Source organism: Perca fluviatilis, chromosome 12 (genome assembly GCF_010015445.1).
Source record: "Perca fluviatilis chromosome 12, GENO_Pfluv_1.0, whole genome shotgun sequence".
NCBI lineage: Eukaryota > Metazoa > Chordata > Actinopteri > Perciformes > Percidae > Perca > Perca fluviatilis.
Genome location: NC_053123.1, coordinates 11,024,282 through 11,042,433, shown reverse-complemented (window position 1 = coordinate 11,042,433; position 18,152 = coordinate 11,024,282). Strand labels below are relative to the sequence as shown.

The window sequence follows — 18,152 nt, the reverse complement described above, 5'->3', positions numbered from 1 at the left end:
GTTTAAAGTTTGCCAAAAGCCACCTGGGAGACACACCAAACATGTGGAAGAAGGTGCTGTGGTATGAAACAAAATCGAATATAATGCGATGATTGATTGAGGTTGTGTTTTTTTACTTTTTGAAGAGCTCTACCCGTCCTGGTCGTTGAGCCTCTGTCCAAAACTCAACCAGTTTTCAACTCAGCCATTTCAACTAGTTGACAGTATGTAACTGACTTAACCAGCTGACTTCGCTATTGGATGTTGAAACTGGTGACCTCCCTCACGTTTATGTTGACGTTAACGTTAACCAATCACTGTCGACCTGACAAGCTGAGCCACAGGCGCCACCACCAGCTGGCTTGAATCAAGCTGAGACGGGCCAGTTCAGACCGCTGCAACTTTTCCCTGCAACGTTCTAAAACGGTTTTGTCTCGTTGCAAATCGTTGGTCTGAACTGGGCTTTAAAGGCTGAAAACGCTTTGCTAGCCATTATATCACATCACATATCCATAAGGTGGTTTGACATAAAAAACAGATTTATTTACATACCCTACCCTATTCCATTGTCTCTCCTCCATCCACTTTGTTTTTAAAATAAGACATACTGTATATGTTGTGTGGAGGTGACAGAACAGGACGAAAATACCAGGTGACTGCAGAGAAGTCTGTTACAGTCTGGGATTCAGCTGTCGGGGATTGAAAGGAAACCAGACACTGCAGGTTTACACATGACTGGCTACATGGTTCAGCCACAAAGACAGAGCATTGTTGGTCATGTGTCTTTGGTAGTGTGGTCTCATGTTATAACTGTCGCAAGCTTAACATCTATCTCTACTTGCCGTTTCTACTACTCTCTTTAATGTGTCAAATGTGACTGGCATGTCGTTGACTCATTTAATCTGATCCAGTTAGTGCCACCACAGTAATTGAATATTACATAAAGGAGGTGTTGAAGGTTTTTTATTTTTCATTCACTTAGTCATAGTTATCAATGTCATCACATATTCTTAGCTTTTATATGCTTAAAGGTCCCATGGCTTGAAAATTTCACTTTATGAGTTTTGTAACATTAATATGCATTCTCCCAGCTTGCCTATGGTCCCCCAGTGGCTAGAAATGGTGATAGGTGTAAACCGAGCCCTGGGTATCCTGCTCTGCCTTTGAGAAAATGAAAGCTCAGATGGGCCGATCTGGAATCTTCTCCTTATGAGGTCATAAGGCGCAAGGTTACCTCTCCTTTCTCTGCTTTGCCCGCCCAGAGAATTTGGCCCGCCCATGAGAAAGAGAGAGACATCATGGCTTGCAAACGAGCAAAGTGGCAGTTGGTCAAGGCCACACCCCCACCCTAAAGCTACAGACACAGAAATGGCACATTCTAAGGAAAGCTCTTTTTGGGACTGGCTCTAGTGGCTGTAATTCTGCACCAAGGCTGAATTTCGGGAAAGAGACTTCAGATACAGTATTAGGGGACCACTAAGGCCTATATAAAAGCATCCAAAAAGCAGCATGTCATAGGACTTTTAAGGAATAAGTCCCATATGGTCTAGTGGTCAGGATTCCTGGTTTTCACTCATTGAAATTCAATTCACTCAGGGTTCAATTCCCAGTATGGGAATCAACATTAAGATAAGCTGAATTATAAGGATTGATTCAGGCTGGTAAAAGTTGTGAGTGGTTCCCTTCTCTGCTAGAAGAAACGGGGGGAGGTGGCACACTGGATATTTTTCAGGGGTCCTTGATTTCAGACAGAGGTAATCTCATTTCTAGCTGGCTAAATTGACAGCTGTCGCTGTTAGATATTATTAGCAACTAATGAAGCTAACCTTAGCTTGGGCTCCAGCTGACTTTTTAATGGTTCAAGCTGACAAATTGTCGAGGAACAAGAACTCCTTAAGGGGGTCTTAAATATGCACTTGTTGGTTACACACATGATATTTTGCTAAAAGACTGAGCCTTATGCTACATATCCGAGATAAAAAGTCAGCATCCTAACCAGTTGATGATACATTTGGAAGATATGGAAATAGACAAACAGCATTGTTCATGAGCTAGTTAGTCTTAGTATTAGACGTACAATAAGGCCTGTTATTTTATTGTAACATAATCCTGTTAGGCTGTTTAGCTTACATAGTTAGACAAGCAAGACGTTGCAAGAGTAAATATCTTTTTTCCGATAAGGATTTACCAGTGTGTTTGGCAAATGTAACAGTATGTCAGGTAACAAGCTTGGCTGGGTTTCTATTGTGTAAAATCCCCAAATCTAATAGAGCAGGCCAGAGCTGCAAACATTTGCCAAAGGTCTGATAGGCTGCAACAGTGACCTATCAGTGATGACCCAACATAATGATTGGTAATTGTCTGAAACCTCAATTTACTGCTCATTATAGGGTAAACTACTATGACTACTACTCTATTCTATGAAGAGCAGGGAAGCAGTAAACGAGGGAGTAATTCCAGACATTGCCATAGTCTGAAGCTTGCTTACACCTGAAAAGCAACAGCTTGTTAGGAGTGTAAATGTAATAATGTAAAACCAACTGTAGAAAAAAGTAACCATAGGATGCATTTTCTTTGCGAATAAGGAAACACATGTTCACACCCAGCAGTTATTCATGACTGGAAAGACAAGTATACCAAAATTAATTCAATGTGATGGCAAAGTCAAACAAGTTAAAATGCTTTAGTGGACAGAGGAAGAATATTTGCAAGAGCCTGTGAATGGATGCACAAGAATACTGAGGTATTGAAGCAGAGAACAAAAAATAGTTCCACATGAATGAAGAGTTTTAGTGTAACTTACAGTCAGATTTTTTTCTCGCTTCGTCTTCACATTTGATGTATACCTACTTGAAATAGAAGATTGTACGAAGCTCATGCTTTGTTACGGTGTTTTTCATCAAACATGTAGATGAGAGCCTTCAAAAATTGAATAGCCTTTTCCCATTAATTCATGTTGGCTTCAATGTTTATATAAGTAATTAAGGCACGGGCAAATTAAGTTCACCATACAGCCATGCAATTATAAGTTTATGCTTACCCTACACTGTTTTCTGTGCTTGTTGCAATTACAAAACAAACAGCAGACTTACTATATGTGTTTGTCTTCCCTGCTAGGATGAATACAGTCTATGCTCCTGATTGGAGCCTGTTGTGTTAAGCTCTAGATTCATGTTTGAAACTAATTTGGTTGTTCATCCGCAGCAGCGTAAGTTGGTGATAAGTTATCGGAAATTGTAGTTGGTTTAGCCTTTTTAGCAATGCAGCCATGCAGGTGTTATTATCTTAAAGCAGCAATTGCAAACAAACCCTCAGGCCTCATCACGCCTTACCAAAGCAGATGTGTGCCTCATTTTGTTGATCCCTCTTACTGGTATAAAGTGTTGTTAAATGTGAACCTATAGGAGTTTGACAATTTACTTAATTAAGGCAATTAATGTAAGTATGATTTTGGTTAAGTCCATCTTTTAACCTAGCATGCCATCGCCAGACTAATTCACAAATGCATATTAGTCTGGAACCTCTCCATTCATTTTTTTCCAGGGAGCGTTGTCAATGGTGCAGACCAAAATGTTTTTGGATGCAATTCAATCAGGAGAGACATTTATTTGTAAGATACAATTGCAACGTAAGGAAATACATAGAATTTTGGAGACTAGACTTCATCTTAGAAGGGGTATATATATATTATTGAGGTTTAGAGACAACCAAACATATCCCCCAATGGAGTCGAGACACTGGTGGTGGCGACTAAAATCCGTAGACCGGAAGAACCAAAAGGGAGCTGTCAGCCGGAGAAGCCTGAGACACCTTGGTCGAAGAAGCCTGGAGGCAGAAGGGGAGGAGGCGGGTCGCACTCTCGTCTGAAAAGACAATTGACAGAAGCAGGAGAGAGAACAGATTTAAAACATGGTAGTCATGCTGTGATTGGATTGAACATACATGCCCTATTCTGATTGGTTTACACGAACGTAACACCCACCCACCAGCTGATCCGTTTAAGAGAAGCGAGTAAACGTAAAACGTCTCCCTGACAGAATTTACGCTGAGCTACATTTAGATAGATAGACCTACAAGACCTGTGCTGCCCAAAAGGTGGTGTCTGTCTGTCTGAATCCATTTAAATGCAGCATACAAATAAAATGGCTAGAAAGACCATTCCCATTCAAATTGCCATTTTTATGTGTACCGCTGCCATGGCAACAGACTAACTTCTGCATAAATTTCTGTATAAACTGGCAAGTCGCGGAGGCAAGGTTTTACAGTTTCGGACACACGAGCAGTGGAGTAGTAACGTCACCATGACAACTAACAATAATTGCCATTTTGTTTTGTACTTACAGTTCAATGGCCTTTCTATCCATTTTATTCCTATGGAATGCAGTAAGTTATTGAAAATTTCTTTTGACAGTATATATATTTACCCACTGTGGCTTTCCTTTAAAAGCTCACCACTCTGGTTACACCATAGAAATAAAATGGATTGAAAGGGAATTTGCATTCAAATTAACATAGCAGAATGCCCAAAGCTGCAACCATTTTTATGTGTACCATTGTCATGGTAACGTATAAACTCCCATATAAACCGACTTCCGGAAAGTTGTGGAGGTGAGGTTTTGCAGTAACGGAAAAACGAGCAGTGGATAGAAACATTAAGAGGCAGAGAGCCAGCCGATAAATGAGTCAAACTGAACAACTTAATGCTTCATCCACACAAAGCACATCGCTATCGCCAGATGAGTAAGAGATTAGTTTGGCTCGTTTTCTGGGGTTGAGGGTTACGGCGGAGTTAGCAAGCGAACGTTAGCCAACTAACAGGTTGTCCACCGGCTGGCTGGCTGGTTCCACCGTGCTTTCATGCTGCCTTGGTTACAGAGAATGAGTCGAACAGCGGGCTGAGTCGAACTGTCCCTCCTCCTCACTCCCTGCAGCTCTGGAGAACGTCACATTGGACTGTGTCGGGCCCATAGTACATCCATGGTTGGGTATATAGATATAGATATATATCAATGGGTCTAGCCGCTCTCCTCTCAGCGAGTTGTGACACAATTTACGGCCCCACTGACGCGTGTTGTCACCATGACAACTAACAACAATCGCCATTTTGTTGTGTAGTAATCAACTGACCATGGGGAACAATTCAGTGGCCTTTCTATCTATTTTATTTCTATTAGTTACACCTACACATCTGAATATAAAGTGTTATGGATTTTACAACCAACCCTTATTAGTTTTAAGATGTTTTGAGGAAATAAGGCCCTAGTTTGACTGCGTCAGCTAACAACTGTGCATGCCAAACAACATGTATTTTAAATTTAAATTGATGATATTTATTGGCTGTCACTTATTGGTTTTCAATGCAGATATCACCAAATACAAAAATGAGAAATCCAACAATTTCTCATTTCACCATTTTTTTTTTGTCAGCTGGCAGCAATACAGTATTTGTCTCCTGTTTGGATGTAGGCGACTTCACCTCCACATTAGCTTTGTGCTTTTGACAGCGTCTGATGTGTTTTGATGCAGTCTCGAGTGTGAAGTGAATTTGAATGGGATTTGTACAAAGACTCGCCTGTCAGGGAGAGAATGATCCAGAAAGACAGAGAAATGATTTGAGTCTTTCCCTTTCAAGTCAGCCCTTGAATCACAGAAACACACTTTAATTGATTCTTTCCCAAGTTCTCTGGCCACAGTGCTTGTCTGCTGACCTTAGCCTTCTAGACACAACCATTGTGCTTCCCTGAAAACTTGAACAACAATTAGGCCAGAGCAAGACGTTACAGTATACTACACACTATACATTTTCAGAAACAGATGAACAAACACACTGTATACTTTACAAACATGTTAGGCTTCTCACACCAGGATACCTTTTTACAACAATACAACAAAACAAGTGTTTTAACAACTTTTAAACTGCTACAAGACTGAGTAGGTCTGTGTGACATTAACATTTTCAATATTTTACATTTCACAAATCTCTATATTAAAATAGAGAAAATAGTACAAAATCATTGTGCGTATGTAATATAGAGTGCAGAATCGACTGTAAACCAAAAAACTAGATTAATAACACAGATCAACCTCTCAGCTCTGACTTAGCTCTAATGAAATTAAAAAACAGGCCTTAAATTTGGCAAACTTGTTTCTGTTGGCAGGTGTCTGCCCTAATTAGCATCCTTCAAATTATTTGAGTGGCATAAATGAAAACTGGTGCAGTCTATGCAGACAATTACAGTAATAGGCTTGTGTATCTGCGACAAGCCTAACTTGCATTGTCAATCCTGACACTTTGTAACACAAAATAAGCCACCTCTGACTTGTTTTTATTCAAGTCCTTTATACTGGAAGTCACCCAGTGTGGGAATTCAAAGGAGAAATACATGTAGACTGCTTGATTAAGTGGACTGGCCTGCTTGTCCTCAGTGTATTGCCACAGGTCAGAAACCGATTTTTCTCTCAGTGTGGTGGCTCACTGTGGGCGTATGAGCACAAAAGGTCTCTCACCAAGTAAGATGGGATGTTTGGTGTTTGATTCTTTTCCTTTTCTTTTTTACCCCCCCTCACTGATATAGTTACGTCGATTTGGATGGAATTGAGAAAAAGAGACAGACGGAGAGCCAGGGCGGAAATCAATTGGAAAATTCGAGCAACAGTGGTGCTCTGTACATATGTCTTTCACCGTGCTTGCACTTGTCTTTTCAATGTGACTTTTGTGATCAAATGCGCCAGATGGGAACTCAGCCGTTTCTGCATATGCGACTGGCCTGATCGAATAGTGATTAGATATATTTCCATGCGGATATAACGTTATTCCAGCGCAATAAGTGCATCCAAAATGGCACTTTGTGCAAGAGAAAGCCTTCTTCTTTTCTTCAATGCGAGCTAAAATGTCAACAAAAAGTTGTATTAGTATTTCACTATAGCACATCTGATGCATGTAGGCATTGCACTGTGAATTATTTTAGTTTTTTTTTTAACATATCAGTTGGTGGACCAGACAAAATATTTATACATTCACACACTTAACACATGCTATGAACACAAGAAATACAAATCTGTAGAATATTTGTGTGTGTGTGTTATAATTAATGTTGAAGCATAAATGAATAATGTGGGATTACTATTCCTTATTTCATGGGCTATTCTGGATTTTTTGAAATTAAAAGGGGAGACCTCTAGCTTACCCTGTAGAGTGTGCGCCCCATGTAGGCCGAGTCCTTGGCAGCAGTCTGGGTTCGAATCCGAACCCGCGCACCTTTGCTGCATGTTGTCCCCCCCCTCTCTCTCCCCTTTCCTGTCTTCAAGCTATCCTGTCAATTAAAGCCTATAAAAAGAGTCTTTGAAATTTAAAAAAACAAAGCATTTGAATTTGGATTTGTACAGTGATTACCATAGCAACAATCAAAGCTTTGAAGCTTCGAAGCCATAAAAAAAACTACATCAACTTTTATTTGGGCACATGTTTTTATTTTATTTTTATTTTTTTACTACAAAAGTTAAGAATTATTTTGAAACAAGACTGAAACTCAACTTTTGCCTAGGATCATGAGCTGTCTTGAGTCTTTCCTCCCCAGTGCACCTGAGAGCTAAACCCTGGTTCAGCAATTCTCCAGATCAGAGTGCATGGCTGCCGCTGCTACCGTAGATATGATAAGCCAGTCTAGCAAGACTGTCTGGATGTTTCTGCCCCGCTGGTTTCAAAATACATTGTGAAACTGAAATGAGATGTGCTCACTCTGCATAGCCTACTATCAATCTGTTGGATTTCGGATTGAGTTCTCTAGCATATCTGCAATACGTAGAACATTACTGAACACAGCTGTGTGTGTGGAATCCAAGCTTTATATGAGTTCATCATTCTGCAGTAGTGCAAACATTTGACATGTATGATCTTTACAGATTTGAAACACATCTCCACCTTTGTTAACTCTGTCAGATGATTTGCAACTAGATATTCTGCCCACACTAACATAGATGAATCTCAGACACTATTGTGATATGTGAAAATATCTTGCTTCCACACATCAGTGTCCACACTATAACTCCAAAAAACAGGAGAGCAACTAACTCATTTTTTCCTCCTCCTCTCTGCAGCAGGTTAAACATTTGTTCTATAGCCGCCTACTCTCCATGATTACTCATGGTGTTTCATTAAAACTGAACGCACATTTTGTTTCTGCAGTGTCAGACAACTGCACTAAATATTTGATTGTGGCTGATAAATGTTACACAATCTCCTTGCCCTGAGCTGTTTGCAAGGTGTGGGTAGCCATTGATGCCAAGTGAGGTGGACAGAAATCCCTGGAGGGACAAGGGGAGGGCAAAATAGCGGCATCAGAAGTTTTGTATTGGAACACTATTACATTTAATGTGCACACACAATCATAAGGCAGAGCTTAAAAACTTGCACATTAATTCATAAGAAATTGAAGTAAAGGTTCTGTGGGTGGAAGAAAGTAAAAGCCTGTCCCCCTGATTGTTGAAGACAAGAAAGGTAATTGCCATGTCCTATGAGTACAACAGCTTGAATAACTACAAAAATAATAATTTAATAGCAAATTGAGAATAAAATATGTAAAATAATACGTAAACCTATATTTTTACTTTCACACTCTATAAGGTGTAATGTGCTTTACAAGACTAACAAAGTTGGCAATTTAAAAAACAGTGACATCTAGTTATCTGGTTTTAGCTTTTACTGACTGCAATAGCATCATGACTTAATGTCTAAATAAGGTGGTTTAGGTTTACACTCAAAAACATGCTCATGAATTGCGAGACATAACTTGGTCATTTTAAACATTGCAGGACTGGTCATATGTAATTATGTGCTGTACTTCGAGCAATGTTGGCTGCAACATGAATTCTGAACTTGTACTGATTAAATAACTGTTCCTGTACCAGATCCAGCTGGCTGTTTTCGTGTTGTGTCATATCCCCCTCCTGCTGATTTCCACCTGCTTTGGAGGATGTGCTTGGGGATTTTACTTCCTCTGGTAACCATACTTGTTTTCTAACCAAATAGCCTAATTCAGAAAATATAGTATTGTTGAGCTTGGATATAATGTTAGGATGTGTTGATTATTACGCCTTGGGAAATTACTTACTAAGGAGGTACAACAACTGCAAGAAAAAAACACTGCAGGACATGATGCAATAACAAAATCAACCAACATTTGTATTGCCATCTATCAGATTTTGTGAGCGTGCAGTATGATTATTATTCATATTGTTTATAGTTTATAGTGTGTATGGACAGACTGGCGATTCAGTGTTTTATTTTTCCTGGAAGCTTCCAGGCTGGGTTACTTTTCAAAAAATCCTAATTTTTGTTTGTTGTTGTTGCACAACCAAGCTGAAGTTAATGTCCTAGGGGAAAATCTTGCACAGACATGTCTTGTCTGATGTTGTATGTACAGTATGTGTTGTACTGGTGTGATATGTTTTGGTCTTGTGCTCTGTTTTTTATTGACTTGTAAAGCACATCATGATGCTTGCTTAAGAAAGAAAATATAAATGAACTTTACTAACAGAACCTGCTTTACTCTAGCAAACCTGATGGAGCCTCTCTGCACTCTGCACAACATGTGAGACCAGCTACTTCCATTCACAGATTTATAAATCTCTAAATCTATAAAAAATCTTTTTAGATTTGATCAGTTTAGATTTTTCATTATTTATTTTGGTAACATGATTTGGCCTGGTATTAGAATAGTATCTGGTCTGTTACTATGTGATCATAACCTGGCTAAAACGTATGCAGTAATACAACAGTCCTACAATTAATCCTCCCTTTATGAATGTTACAATGTTCAGTTTTTATTGAACCTGAAACAAATGAGAGAAATGTTGACTCAACTAATGATCACTTTGGATGTTGTTTGGATGTTGTTTGTTTTGCTGTTGCTATGTATTGCGTTATGCTGAGAGGTGTTCCTCATTTTTAGTCATTGCCATAAATAAGGTGGACAAAATAGAAACACCTCTACAATCAGAGCTGTATACATTGAATGAAATTAAAGTACTTGCAGTGGTTATTTGAAAATCAGATGTTTCTGACAATTGGATAATATTAAACGCTGCATATTTCTGGATCCCTGGAAAACACAGAACTGCACTGGTGGAGTACAAAGTCAGACGCTCACAGGTTTTGACCCATAATTGTGCTTGCACGAATGTTTCGCTATGAACTTGACTTCCCCGAGGTGGGAGGAGAGGCATTGTAGGGGGTGTGTCAGCCATCATCAAGCATCACAGTGGACCTTTTTTTTTTTAAATCCATTCATCCTTTTATAACTGGATGTGACATTGCACCACGTGCCTGCTTATATCAGGCCAGTGGCACAAGTGTTCTGTGCAACCACAGTTGGTGCAGGTACATCCTCATAGAACCTACAAAATAATATATGAAGATTGTTTTATTGATAAGTTAATAAATTGATAACACAGAAAGGACCAGGGCAAATATTTAAAGGTAGGAACTATAGTAGGTGAACAAATGAATGATGCGCCCTTCACCCTTGACCATTGTCTGATCATGGTATTGTAAAAAAACAAACATTTAATGGAAATATTTGTGTATCCATTACAGTGTAGTGTACTTTGAGCACATAAAGTGTTGATTGGATGTTATCTTTTACACTTACGGTACACCACAATCACAACATAAATATGTACATATGTATTTATTATCTGCCTGGTTTTTGCCTTCCGCTTTTTTGTGCACTTCTGTACACTTCCTTGACTTTGTGATGTCATCAGACTGGGACGACCCGGGGTGGACTGCTACTGTCAGCATGAGAGCGGAGCAGCGGTTCTTCAACTGCAGTTCCTCATCAATGAGGTAAGCCAGACTCCATTACAATGCTTTCGTAAAGCAGTGATTTTTAAAGCTGCCCTTGTCACACTTTGGAGGCCTGAAGTCACTATCCTAGCCACATGTTACCAGCAACCTGTTCACTCCTTGGAACCAAATGTTTTTGTCTTGAGACGCCCTGGTGGGGATTTTAAATGTAGCTGCTTATTAGAAGGAAGAACTAAGTTGAATGGGACACATTGGCCAGAAATCAAGAATACTGACAAACAAAATTGTCTAACCACTAAGTTACTGTATATCAGTAGAAAAGATCTCAGTTCACCTTTAGAAATCACTTTGTGTGTGGGGAAAAAAAAAGAGATGAAGATCAGAAAACAATAATCTTGAAAACAGGAGCTTATTGGAGCACCTTGGGTCATGCTGTGATTGCATGAATGATAAATTAAATTTCACACCATGACCTGTTGGGTTTGTTTTCAAATTCAGTGGATTGTCTTTTCAATAGCCTATGGAGTCAAATGTAATAGTTTGAAAAAAATGTAAATGTTTTATATGTTCCATGTGGAGGTTCTGGTGTACCTGTGCTAGGCATATAATAATGACCTATTTAGAGTAGAGGATCATGACCATATTGAATATGATCATGAACATTGCATGTTTTCCTCTTTGTCATTAAAACCCTTTCCCCTCACTGCTCCTCTTACTACTAACAGACTAGTACTGTGTGGATTGACACATGGCAGTGCTGTGCGTCAGCTAGTTGATTTTATGACTTAAACAGCAACAGTTTGCTGTGGTTTGATGCCATATTTTGTTTTACTAACAAAATAATGTAGATGCATTACAGAAAAAAAGGGCCCTCTTATAAGTTAAAGAGCAGGAGCCAAGTCACACGGGTTTGGAGCACAAAGCTGTCTCTCTCTTTGTGTTTCTCTTTCTTGTTTGTCCTTTATTCTGCTGTAATCTATGCACTTTTCATGCCTCTTTGTTTTTTTTTCTTTGCCCTCTATTTTTCTTTTCAAGCCCACTGGCTCTTTGAGTCCACTTCTCCATCACTCGTACTTGTGATATGTCTGAGGCAAATGGCAGTTGATGGGCCTGAAGAGGGGTGTGAGTGTGCTTGTGTGACAGGTATTGACTTTGTATGTGTGTATGAGTATGTGTGTGGGTCTAAGTATGTGTGTAAGCACCCAGATGTTTGTGTAAGAGGATCTCAACATATCGTGGGCAGGCATGTTACAACAGAACTTGGGACTCAAGTGTGTCTTGTTTAATTGGTGGGTTTGTAAAGTGTGTGTGTGTGTGTGTGTGTGTGTGTGTGTGTGTGTGTGTGTGTGTGTGTGTGTGTGTGTTTTGTGTGTGTGTGTGTGTGTGTGTGTGTGTGTGTGTGTGTTTGAGTGTTACATGTGTGCAAACTTCCCAATGGTCTCTCTTATATTAACAGGCACACAGTGACTCCTGTAGGTCTTCTCATCTTTTGACAGAGTGACTAATAGCAGTGCTGTATGTCAATGCCCTCTCATGGATTCAGTGTGTGGGTAGTCGGCCACCCTGCTAATGGTTGATGTGCATATTCAGACCGGCCTCTTGACTTTCACTAAGGTGTAATAGCTTATTCCTATTAGATGCATGAACCCAGAAAAGGGGCCACATCTTGCAGGTGCCTGTGAACAAAGAGCTTGTGCAACTATTAGGGATGTATATATTGTCTATGACAAACAGAAGTCACACAATGCAACACATCTAGTTGTCATTTTTTTTTTTTTATTTTGCACCATTTTATACCATGTCATTCTCGAAATCCTCTCCCTCTTGTTATTTTATGAGGCGAACTATTATATTTTTCTGTCACTGTGTCGGTGGAAGGTATGAATAAGCTAATTAATGTTTGTTTGCCTATTCTGAATTCATTATTTTTCTTGATGAATAATACATCTAAAGAGGCTGAGGTTGCTGCTGAGTGTTGGTAGGGGGAAAGGAAAAGGTGAGAAGAGAGGATTGTTGTTGTTTGAGTATGTAGGTTTGTTTCTAAACAAACACACATAGTCTTGTATTTAGTGTTAAATGCATTTCCTTAAAACAAATGTAAGTCTCCAGAAACAGGGCTCCAGACTAACTTTTTTCACTAGGAGCACAGTGGCCCCCAACTGAAAATTTTAGGGGCACAACCAGAAAATGTAGGGGCACACACTGTAAATCAACATGCTAACCAAATATTCACATTTCTACTAATTTCCACTGTATTACTAATAAATACTTTGATAATAGATGCAGAAATTACAATGTGCTGTTTCAAATTCAGTGTCACTTTTGAAGATGCAACATAGAAGGCACCATTGCTGTCATGACAGTAAACAAAATATAAAAAAAATATACCAGCTCTATTCTACAATTACAATGAATTCAACTAAAATTAAAAATGCATTGTTTATGCTACTACCCTTAGGGTTGGGTACCTTTCACATCTAAACCAATATCGGTACCTGAAATTCGGTTCCAGTACCCAACGGTACCTTTTTTCGGTACTTTCCCTCTGTAATTACAAAACAATTATATCAGTTGTAAAAATAATTCCAAACCTATTTATCCTATGTACTTAGAACATTATGTTATTTTATTAGAATTAGTTTTATTTTCATAATGACGTAATGTTTTTAATTGCTCTTTAATGTTTCATGTACAGCACTTTGAATTGCCTTGTTGCTGAAAGGTGCTGTAGAAATAAAGTTGGCTTGCCTTCAAACCTCAGCCTGTCAGTCAGTCCCCAGGGACAAAAACCACTGTGCCTGCTGCTTGTCTCAGAGGAAGTGTAACATCAACAGCACCGCGACCGCTTTCGGCTCGCCATTAATATCATATCGCAGCAAACGCTGTCTGCATGAAGTTTTTAAAAACTGTAACCATACTGCAACCACTTTATCGGCATTTCCGTGACTCACTGTGATTTAAAATACAACAACTTCAACAAAACTGCAGAGCCGACGTAGTCTGCAGCTCTGCGTGTGTGTGCGAGTGTGTGTTTGTGCCAGAGCTCTGCTCTCTGTCAATTTTCAGAGGACAGATAAGCTTGCGCTTACGCGCTCTCAGGTACCAACATTTCAACATTTAAGATGTAAAAAAAGAGGGCAAATTTACTGGTCGCACATGTGCGACTGGATGTAAAATTCAGTCACACGCTCTCAAATTTTGGTCGTCAAATTTTGGTCTGGGGCCCTGAGAAAGGATGAGGTACATAGAAACAGAGACTGGTATTGGAAATTTATTTTAGGAACATTGCCATTCCTCTTAACTGGTATGTTGATTAATGTTTTTTAAAGGGGTGATAGAATTATTATATAGGGTATTTCACACTGTTCCTTATGGTGTCCTAATGGGGTATGTAACATTGGTTGGGCTGAAAATGGCCTGGTTGATATTTTATTGGCCGTTATGCATGTTTGGTTAGTGTTTTGGCCCTATTTGTAACAAGAGTTTTTCTTCCAAATATGGTATGCTCATGAATATTTAGATGAGCTGCGCGCTGATTGGTTGAGCGAATCCCCATACACACACATTAGAGACGCGCGCTGATTGGTGGAGCGAATCCCCATACACACACATTAGAGATGCGCGCTGATTGGTTGAGCGAATCCCCATACACACACATTAGAGTTGCAACAGAATCTCATATTCCAAAACACTGCAATGTTTCGTTACCAAATTCACTTCTGAGACTTTTTTATGCGAGAAATCAACTATATAAAGCTCAAATATGGGCCGTTTTACGAAAATGTATGGCTATTTGCAAATTTGGTAAGACGTGTCGGACTTTAGGAGCTCCACACAGTCTGATGAGAAAGCGGCAGCCTGCTGGGCTCCATACCCAGGGCAAAGTCACCCTTTGTGGATTAGCTACTGCACTACCGGGGCTCCGCGGCCGGTAAAACGGCCCATATTTGAGCTTTACATATTTGATTTCTCGCATAAAAAAGTTTCAGAAGTGAATTTTGTAATGGAATAGCAGAGATCTGCGCGACCTACATTCAGAAGACTACCTGATCTCAGGTCAGTTGTGTAGCCCATGTAAATGTGGGGCGTGACCGTTCCCTTAATACATCCATGGGCGTGACAAAGGTACAGGTCTTGGGATGCTTATGTAAGCTTCTAGCTTTGTTGAGATTCGCCCGTTTTCAGCAGCAGTTTCAAAATATGAGATTTTCATAGTAAAGGGGTGTCAATGGGATTTTGAGCCTCTATGTATGTCCTATTTACCCACCAAACTGTCGTTATTCAACTATGACAAGGTAAAATTGGTTTTGCATTCTATCACCCCTTTAACAATGGCAGAGAAATAAGGTGCAGCAGAAACTTTGTTATTAAAGGGGTGATAGAATGATTATATAGGGTATTTCACACTGTTCCTTAAGGTCTCCTAATAGGGTATGTAACATTGGTTGGGCGGAAAATTACCCGCTTGCTATTTTATGGGCCCTTAACTAGCCTGTGAATATTGCCCTATTTGTAACAAGAGCTTTTCTTCCAAATATGGTATGCTCATGAATATTTAGATGAGCTGCGCGGTAATTGGTTGAGCAACCACTCACACATACATCGGAGACGAGACAATGTGCAATTTTATACATTGTTTGTCTGCTATTTCGTTATTAAATTCACTTCTGAGACTTTTTTACGCAAGAAATCAACTATATGAAGTTCAAATATGGGCCGTTTTACAAAAATTGATGGCTAATTGCAAATTTGGTAAGACGTGTCGGAATTCATAAGCTCCAGACAGTATGACGAGAAAGCGGGAGCCTGCTTGGCTCCATACCCAGGGTAAAGTCACCATTTCTGGGTAACTGGACTACCGGGGCTCGGGGCTCCGCGGAGCTGGCCGGCTGCCGGCATAACTATAGTATATTTACAGTTTGAATTTCGTCACGCCAGTTATATTACAGCTACCCCAAGGTCTTATTTATTTATTTATTTATGAACATGTATTAGAGGATCAACCCCATGAGATGCAACATCTCGTTTTCATGGGGGTCCTCCGGATCATGTACAGAGCAACAGAACAGCAGAACAACAGAGTAGATACAAACAAAAAAATAAATAAAAATAAATAAAAAATAAAAAAATAAAAATACAGAAAAACAAACATAAAAAAAACACACATGCACACTCTACACACACATAAGCTCTCAATAATATCCCTACCCCCATCCCTATCACATGTAGAATGTCTGAAAAACGACTACACAATATTCCCACATATAACTGACAAAGTTGACATCACAATGGACATTTATGTACATAAGCTCATTCATATATAGCCTACACACATACATTACATGACACATATTAATTACAAATCTGAAAATCTAGAAACATAGACAAGTATTCTGAAGATGTGTTAACAGAGCAGTTCGGAACAGAGGAAAAGACGTAAGCGAGCGAATAGATGCAGGAAGGCAGTTCCAGTCACAAAGAGCTCTAACACAGAAAGCATACTTCCCAACTTCTCTATTTACTCTAGGGACAGTAAAGAAGATCTGTCCATTGTGACGAAGGCTATACTGTGAACTGTAAGGCACTAAATATTGCGATAAATAATATGGATATTGAAAGTAAATACATTTAAAAGTGAACTGAAGCCAATGATATTTTCTTCTGGCTGAGGGTGCAAGCCAGGACAGCTGTTCATACATTACACAATGATGTGTCCTATAGGGGCAGCAAAGGACGAATCAGCACAGGCTGTTGTATATCACATCAAGAGAATGTAGACAACTGGCCGTAGTGTTAGCACATATAATATCTGCATAGTCCAGAATAGGTAGCAACAACTGAGAAACTATTCTTCTCCTAACCTGATAGATAAAGCAGCCTATTGATTGATATAATGTTTTAAGCCGAAAGCTAAGTTTGTTGTTAAGCGCATGTACATGAGCTTTAAATGAAAGATCAGTTTTCAGCCAAACTTTTTGGTTGGCTCAAGTGGAGAAGAATCCAAAAAATGAAGATTAAGATCATTTCTATCTTTCTTCTGGAAAAGCATACAGTAAGATTTTGATTTATTCAGCAAGAGTTTATTAAATGACAGCCACTGCTGTACAGAATCAAAGTCATGTTGTAAAGAATAATTAATGTCTGATATATTTGGTTTAGAGCAATATATAATTGTATCATCAGCGTAAAGATGAATATCACATCTTGAACAACAGAGTGACAAGTCATTGATAAAAATGGAAAATAATAAAGGGCCAAGTGCAGAACCCTGGGGTATACCTTTATCTATACCTGTAAAATTCGACTGACTACCCCCAAAGGACACACACTGACGACGATGATGAAAATAGGAGTTGAACCAAAGAAGAGATGTACGGGAGAGGCCAATTGAATATAGTTTATCCAAAAGCAGATAATGATCAACTAAATCAAATGCTTTTGTAAGATCTAAAAAGATGGCACCAGTACACATATTATTATCAAAACTAGAAAAAATATCATTTGTAAATTTCAAAAGAGCAGTGGTAGTTGAGAAATGTTTCCTGAAACCTGACTGGCATTGAGATATAAAGCTAACAGTTTTGTCTGATTTCAATTTTATGCATTTTTGTGAATATGAGGGGTTTCATTAGCTGCTAGTGTCCCTTCAATCTTATGGGTAAAGCTTGCTGCTAGTTAGCTACACTTTCGGCATAACCAGCCGCGGGCTCTATCAATGAGACTCGTGGACAAGAGGCGTTTATTTCCCCGATCGTTTGTTTAAATAACTCAACTCCATTATAAGATTAACTGGAACCTGCGGTAAGAGATTGCGGGCGTAACAAGCTCACTGACCGCGCTCTCACTCACACACACCGGCCATTTAGCAGGAAGAGGGAAGCTGCAGGCCCTGGAGCTCTGTCAGGGCAGAGGCGTTTGGTAGTCCAGTAACCCAGAAACGGTGACTTTGCACTTGTATTGAGCACCGCGGGCTGCCGGCTGTGACGGAGCTCCATCTATCTCACAGCAGGCCAGGGTCTGTGAAGGAAGGCAGGCCCAGGCGGTGAGGCAGTAACCCAGGCAGCACCGTCCGCTGAATTCCGACACACACTCGGACAAAATTTGCAATTAGCCATCAATTTTTGTAGAAAGGCCCATATTTGACCTCTACATAGTTGATTTCTAGCATAAAAAAGTCTCAGAAGTGAATTTAGTGATAAAATAGCAGATGAACAGTGTATACAATTTCTGAGATCTGCGCGACCTATTCAGAAGACTACCTGATCTCAGATCAGTGGTGTAGTCTATGTAAATGTTGGGGTGTGACAAAGGTAGAGACTTGAGGAGTTGATGTCAACTTTTAGTTTTGTTCAGATTGTGAGATTTG

The 18,152-nt window shown here is 39.5% G+C and overlaps 1 protein-coding gene across 13 annotated transcripts in view; it reads left to right on the top strand.

Annotated features, from left to right (window-relative positions):
• stxbp5l (syntaxin binding protein 5-like) overlaps positions 1 to 18,152 on the top strand; it is a 154,151-nt gene that overhangs the window by 52,186 nt on the left and 83,813 nt on the right. For all 13 annotated transcript variants that reach the window (XM_039817823.1, XM_039817821.1, XM_039817817.1 and 10 more), the window contains one exon: positions 10,744 to 10,825. In XM_039817823.1, the coding sequence (XP_039673757.1) occupies positions 10,744 to 10,825 (82 nt within the window). The remainder of the gene's footprint in view (positions 1 to 10,743; positions 10,826 to 18,152) is intronic.